The sequence below is a fragment of the Budorcas taxicolor genome, chromosome 1 (genome assembly GCF_023091745.1).
Source record: "Budorcas taxicolor isolate Tak-1 chromosome 1, Takin1.1, whole genome shotgun sequence".
NCBI lineage: Eukaryota > Metazoa > Chordata > Mammalia > Artiodactyla > Bovidae > Budorcas > Budorcas taxicolor.
The window spans coordinates 66,667,689-66,675,050 of record NC_068910.1 but is presented as its reverse complement, the minus strand read 5'-3'; the positions used below and the strand labels follow the sequence as shown (position 1 = coordinate 66,675,050).

At 41.7% G+C, this 7,362-nt stretch overlaps 1 protein-coding gene across 3 annotated transcripts in view; it reads right to left on the bottom strand.

Moving 5' to 3' along the window:
- Window positions 1–477: 477 nt before the first annotated feature.
- GART (phosphoribosylglycinamide formyltransferase, phosphoribosylglycinamide synthetase, phosphoribosylaminoimidazole synthetase) overlaps window positions 478–7,362 on the bottom strand; it is a 28,619-nt gene continuing 21,734 nt past the window's right edge. For all 3 annotated transcript variants that reach the window (XM_052637859.1, XM_052637845.1, XM_052637851.1), the window contains 6 exons: window positions 5,808–6,014; window positions 4,574–4,711; window positions 3,484–3,614; window positions 3,101–3,242; window positions 2,322–2,437; window positions 478–2,239 (listed from right to left, as the gene is read on the bottom strand). In XM_052637859.1, the coding sequence (XP_052493819.1) occupies window positions 2,048–2,239; window positions 2,322–2,437; window positions 3,101–3,242; window positions 3,484–3,614; window positions 4,574–4,711; window positions 5,808–6,014 (926 nt within the window). In that variant the 3' untranslated portion in view covers window positions 478–2,047. The remainder of the gene's footprint in view (window positions 2,240–2,321; window positions 2,438–3,100; window positions 3,243–3,483; window positions 3,615–4,573; window positions 4,712–5,807; window positions 6,015–7,362) is intronic.

Below are 7,362 nucleotides of genomic sequence, written 5' to 3'. Positions count from 1 at the left end.
ACTTAACTGTACTTAGCACAACTCGGGGGATCTCAGTTCCCCAACCAAGACTGAACCTGGGACCTTGGCAGTGAAAAGTGATGAGTCCTAACCACTGGACTGCCAGGGGATTCCTTGTACTTGAGTTATTTTTAAAAGTTTGTATAGCAGTTAAAAAATGGTAAAACATTTAAGAAGGTACATTTAGAGGCTAAAACCTCTTTAAAAAATTATTGTAACATTCCTCTCTAGAATATCTGGCTTACCCATCACTTTGAAACAGACACTTGAATGCTCTGACTGTTGTGTGTAACCTGCACAACTGATTAAAGTCAAACCCCTTTTTCCCTATCTCATATCTTTATACCTGAACACAATGTAGGGGCTTGTTTAATCCTGCTTACACAATTAGAAACAGAGACATTAAAGACAAACATCCATATTTCATTAACAAAAGAATTTAACATCTGTTGTCACCCTTCTATGCATTTCCTCTTTCTTATGTTAAATGACCTTTTCTCAAGTATCATTTTAAACCAATGGCCGCACATACACTCAACATGTCCAAATGCTGTTTATCACAAACGAGACAGCAGAACACCCTATGTGACTCTTTTGTCCTTTCAGGATGCAAGAGTCCTGCCTGCTTTTTTTTGGTTCTGTCAACCAGGTATTTCTGACACATTCTGATTCTTCCTATCTGGATCAGCTATTGGATCAGCTGCCTTCCATGGAGTCCAGGTTCCTTTTTGTGGGGATTAGTGTTAAATTATATTTATTAGGTCACAAATGGATTGGTTTTTCTAATTTACATCTTGGTATCAGCTTCTACTTTTATTATAGGATGTGATTTTATCAACTAAATAACATTTTGCTTTCTATCTTCCAACTTTCTAAAAACTTCATAGGATAGTGTTGGCACTTAATTATGTACATAATAGGCACATAATTACGTTGAGTGAACTCCCTAGACAAAAATGAATCAACTGTTTCTGCAGCAAAGGTACCTGTATGAACTGATGTACCTGGAACAGCATTTGATGGCAGTTGCTGACTACAGTCAATGAGAGGTAGGGTAGTGTTGCCCAGCTGCCTGGGGAAGCCGGCTTGGACCAGAGGCAGTGAAGAGGGTCTCTCTGCAAGGTCTCTGTCTTTTCATCTGACTTTGTTTCTCTTCACCCTCTACTCTTTCCCATTCTAAGGCGAGAGCTTACTATCTTCTATGTGTAACTACTGTAAGGGTCCTGTACTGGAGGTTTTGAGTTTAAACTCCAAGGGAGAACTTGTATAGGGCTTCCAGGTACCTTCCAGTAAGGTGCCCATTGCTGGGCAGGCAGAACTTTTAAGCCCCTTTGAAAGTGGCTCAGAAGTTTAAGGCTGGCTGGCTAGTTGCCTGTGGGCCTGGTGGCCATTCACTGTTTGCTCAGCTGTAACAGAAATGTGGTCCTGTTTGTAGGGTCACGTGCATATGCCCGGTGTGTGAACCTAGACCTCCCAGTTCCAGAATTGCATATCCAGACTGGAAAGAACTTGCCAGGGAGGGAAACCATGTGGTCCCTTTAAACGCTTTACTAGTCTGAGTAGATTGCCTTCCATCCTCCCAAACTGTGAAGCTGAAATCTGGGTATTTTAGAAACTGTCAATTATTACAGGAATGTGTAATGATACTTCAAAGCACAGAGAACACTATCCCTCAATGGGAGCTACCCAGAAATTTTATGATACCAACTTATGATCAGAATAATTCGAGAAGTCTCAAATTAGTACAGATATACAATATGGGGACGAGATACTAACTTATTAGACTTGTTAGCTCTTTGATAGACTTGTTAGCTCTTTGAAAAAGAAAAGACTAAGTTTTGGTATCATACTTGGCTGAGAGTAAAAGGAATTCTGAAGGCCTAGTTTGATTATGAACAAGAAGGCCCCAAACAGGTAAAACCTGAAAGGCCACTGGAGATAACACACAGATGTCTCACACATCTTTTAGGCAGAGTCCAGGATAAAAAGTTGCCCTGCAGCACCTACAATGCTCTCAAAACTGTCTCCATTCCCGGGTGATGATGCTTCAGTCCTCTGTGACCCAACAGATTCTGCCATTTTCTCCAAGACATACAGCTCCACTGGCCACCAGCTGGAGGGCTGAGGGAAATATTTTATGTTCTGCTAATTTTACTCTCTCAGATAGAGTTTCAACAGTGTCACCCCTCTTCACTGGAACGGCTTCCTGTAAGATAATTTGACCAGCATCTACATCTTCCTGGAAAAGAAAGCAGAAGTTTTGAACGTTACCTCTGGCAATTGCAACTGACATTTAAATACTAATCACCAGCCATACTCACAGCTACAAAGTGCACGGTGCACCCGGTGATTGTGACCCCAGCGTCCAGGACTTGTTCATGGGCATTTGAACCCTTAAACGAAGGGAGCAAGGATGGGTGGATATTGAGCATTTTCCCTGGAAATTAATTAAAATGTGGTCAGAATCAGGAATGTACACTTACTTTCCTGTCTAGAATCAGGAGTCAACAGGAGCAAGCTTTCTCTAGGTTGGGTGTTTTCATTGTCAAAGACAGAAATGAGGAAAAGTGAAATACACGTTCTCATCCAAGGAAGCCCTGGGAGCAGCAGGTTTCTGCCTTGCACAAATGCAGACACAATGAGGGACTCTGAACAGGTGCCGGCAGTGATTCAAAGCTGGAGGGGAAGGGGTCTACTCTGGCTTATAGGGCTCTTGACATTAACAGCGGATCCTGTGCAATCCGACAATAATGCCTTCTTTGCCATTTTCTGGCAATGGTTCACACTTCTAAACAAGGAAAAAAGTCTCCTCCCAGTATTTATCCAGAAGATGAAATATTATATTTGTATTAATGTGAAAGCAACCTAAGCTATCTTAGAAAACATAATTATAGCACACCAAAGAAAACTGATGAAGAAGGATAATAAGTCATCACTGGGTCATATTCTGGGCTAAAGGCAAAGGAAATTCAATTATTATGTGTGTCAAAATAAAATGTCATAGTAGCTCTCTCATGACTGGAATGGTTTGGTAAATTAACCACCCTAGAGTCATTTTCAGTTGATTTCTCAATGTGGTGTCAAACAGTTTTTTGCTTACCATTCCATTTTCGGACAAAGGGGCCAGACAAAATTCTCATGAATCCTGCAAGACAGACTATGTCTGTGGAGAACTCTTCAAGGACTTCGTCAACTGCATTGTCAAATGCTGCACGATGTTTATATAATTTATGATTAATTACCTAGAAGAGAAACAGGTAAGTACCATCCGTCTCCAACAAATTAACCAAAAATTATTTAAAATCCAACCTATAAATAGACCACACTGACCATCTGAAGACACATGTGATATCAAGAATGAAGGAATGAACTGGAATGGAAAGGTAAGCCTAGTAGCCACCCCAAATCCAGATGTCTTAAGAACACTTAGGGGCAGATTATGAGCTTGAATAATTTGTTAAGGTGCTTTTCAAAGTAACTTACTCTGGTGGGAATCCCGGCTTTTTCTGCTTTATCTAAGCCAGCCACTGCAGCTTTGTTGGAGATCACAACGACAATGTGTGCCAAGCTACTTGGCTCCCTAGTGCTGTCTATGAGAGCTTGGAGGTTCGATCCTGAAAAAAGGCAGAAAAACAGAGGTGAAGGCATACTTCTTTAAAAGGTTTAGATTTTTGAATAAAAATGTCTTGGAAAAGATTGGCAAAATATGTGAGGCTTTTACATTTCCTTCCTCTTGGAATAATAGATTAGTATCTCATGAAAACATAAGCACAAAATATGAATTAGCATAGCAGTAGAAACAGTTTAACACATGTTAAAACTGAAGGAGGAGGAACAAGCTGCTTAATTAAACAAGAAAAAACCCGAACACTTTCAAGAAGAAACCACTACGACTGACCTCTTACAATCATTTCTTTGCCTTACCGTCAACTTGGGTCTAAAGTTTACCGAAACCTTAAAATAGACTTGTAAAGCATTTATATTTCTGAGAATGTAAAGAAAGAATCTGATATGTACTTATGAACCTATTGTATATTTACAAGAATGTTCATAGCAAAGTCACTTAAAACAGCGGCGGGAACTGCTGGGTGATCCAGCGGTCAGGACTCTGTCCACTTACTGCCAAAGGCCTGGGTTCAACCCCATAAGCCAAAAATCGTGCTGTATCCATCCATATGAGAGAAAACAAGGCTCTTATTACTTTACCCCTCTGCCCACAAGAGGCAAATGAAAATTTTGTACTAAATTACTGTTGACAATTAAAAAAAGCCTCAACTGTCTTAAGACTTTCATCTATAAAGCTATAATCGAAAAGTTGCAATTTGCATTCTGTCTAGAAAAGCTTCTCTCTCTTCAACCATGTTCCCAACATCCTCTAATTTTCCTTTAGAAGCTGTCTAAGATGCCTGAGAAAAGTGGAAGGACTGAGAATGCAGAATAGCTAACATTCCTTAATAATACCCAGCCCCACTCTAACACTGTTCTTACAGTTGGAGGTTTTTTTAGGGGGAAGAATGGGAGAAAAGGAAGCACATGTCTACAGCTCTGTAGTAAAGAGGGAGCCATGTCTCACCTGTCCCAGATATTAAGACAGCTACTCTTGCCTTTTTCGGTTGAACAGAGATATGATTTCTCAGGGTTCCATTCTCCAGTACTGATCCATTTATTTGCATGGTCTCAATCAGATGCTCGACTTTCACACGAGGAGAACCTTTGGTGCAAACATACCCAATAAGTAAGTCAAGAACAACTGTGAATTAACAGTAATATGGAAAGAGAAGTGTTTTAAAAACACTTTAGAACACTATGATTTTATTCTGAAAATAAGATATGCAGGATTAAAACAAATAGTAAGTTTGTTTTACTTATCATTACTCACTCACAGAAATTTCCTGAAGGCGGACACTGCCCACTTCAACTAAAAGCTACAGCACTGTAGGTAAAGTGGATATGTTAGTGCCTGCCAGTGTTCTCTCCCATTTCCTGTAGATCTTCCAGCCACACTAGTGTTATGACCTCTCAGCTTCAAGGATAGGCATGTGACCAAGCAAGACCATTCAAAGGTTTGATATAGGATGGTGAGAAAGAGAGGGCCTCTCCCAGTGCAATGTGAGTTGAAGGATGTGGGCTCAAGACATCTTACAGGTATTTGGAGAGCCTGCCTGAAAATGAAACCTACACAGTAAAGGAATGAAAGGCAAAATTAACGAGTGGACATCTGTTAGAGAATCTGAGTGGGTTTTCTGCCGTTCTGCCAAGTTCTAGTGCTTCTAACAGAGTTCCAGGTAACACAGTGCTTGTCAGGGTGCTTGCTCACTGCTTCTCGAATTGAGCTGTGTCACAAAGCAGAGCCTGACTTAAGCCCTCGCGTGAGAGATTACTTTGGGAAGTGACAGGGAATGATGATGGGGAAGACAATTACACTGAGTGTGTTACTCAGCTGGTCACCGCTGTGGGCAACTTGGGCTTGGTCCCACTGGGACCCTCAGAGGAGCCGTGTAGACAGACTGTGCCTAGAACTGCTCCCGCCTTCTGTTTCTCAAGTGGGTGCTGACTCACTACCTCTCACCCTACTGATCAAGGGCTGCTTCCTGCAGGGTGTGGTTGTGCGTGTGACTGCTACACACAGGGGTCAGACCCTGAGGCAGAAATGAAGAGACGCGTGGTGTGGTATTACTGGCTGGGATGTTTCCATGTGACAGCTGTGTAAAGATAGTTGCCATAGCAATGGATGGGCAGAGGTCCTAAGGCAGGGCACAGTTATACTGAAGGTTATAGATCTAAGAGCCACTGAAGGAACACATTACCTTCGGGACACGCAACCACTCTGCCAATCACCCAGGCTTCTTCCTGGTGCTGCTCGATATCCTGCAGAGTCTGCTTCACCAGGTCCTCTGATACCACGAGGGCAGCCCCAATCCCACAGTTAAATGTTCTGGCCATCTCCTCTTCAGAGAGGTGACCTTCATGCTGTAACCATGAGAAGATCCTGGGGACCCTCCAGGTCTGGGCATCTGAAAACAGGCAAGAGTTGTTCCTTAACCTATGGCTGACCCAAAGTATAAAAGCATGCACATTTACAAAGCTATGGAAATTAAAACCAGGATGGCTATTATATATAAGGAGAAACTACTAACTGGCCTTTCAGAAGCTTTCTGGGGATCCATCTGTACTAAGGCATTAAGAATACTTTTGTGTCACACTTGGCCAATATTCACAATTGAGCAAATTTTTGCTCAATTAGTTTTGGGCTGCATTAACTACCTAGATCCTTAGAAATTCCCTGATGAAACAGATGCTCTAATGGGGCTGAATTCCAGTAAAGGCTGACATAGTACCCTTCTGAGAATGTCCAGTTGGGTCTTAGCGATGACCAAAACGCACCCTAAGTTTGATACAAAACTAGTGGCTTATATACAGACTTAGAGGAAATACAGCTACTACTGTAGAAAACTTAAGCTACACAGAAAAGTTTAAGAGCAATACTCTGCCCCTCTGCATTTATTTTAAAATTTAGGGAACCCCCTGTCAGTCCACTGGTTAGGACGTGCCAGGTTCACTTCCTATTAAGGAATTAAGATCTTGCAAACTGCACAGTGGGGCCAAAAAATAAAACAAAAACAACAAGCTAGACTTAGGTCTGTTTAAAAACTGTTTTTGTTCAGTTTTTTTTGGCCCCACTGCATGGCTTGCAGGATCTTAGTTCCTGGACCAGGGACTGAAATGAGGCCACCACAGTGAAGTGCTGACTCATAACCACTGGCTCACCAGGGAATTCCCAACCAATAAGTTTCCTGAAACAGCAATCTTCACTTACTGTCTCTGTATCTCTGCTATCATCCCTTGTGCCAATAATCTAGGGGGTGGAATCTACCCTCTCAAGTTGCTTTTTGACACTGCTAACCAGTGTCATGTTGAAAACCTTGCTTGGAGTTGATACTTTCACATGGTTTACTCCCTGATTCAGACTGTTTTAACTTCTCACAGAAATATTGCAATGAATATGTCAAAGACTTAAAACACTGTATTCTCATTCTCTATTCAAATCTACTCTTCTCCTGTCCTGTGCACGCTCCCACCTATGTACCCACTAAACCAGAAACCTGGGACTTCTTTTTTCATGCTAAGCACACAATGATTCTTCTCTTTTCTCAATGCCTTGGTTTGGGTCCTCTCTATCCCGCACATGGACTATTTAATAACTACCATTTCCCTTTCCCTCCCAGCAAGTTCCTGATTCTATCTTGACAGAGCTTAAGCTTACCAACCCCCTAGAGAATCTGCTTAGAAAATTTCATCTGATATAATTACAGGGCTGTATGCCTTATATGTAGGACTTCCCTTGTAGCTCAGATGGTAAAG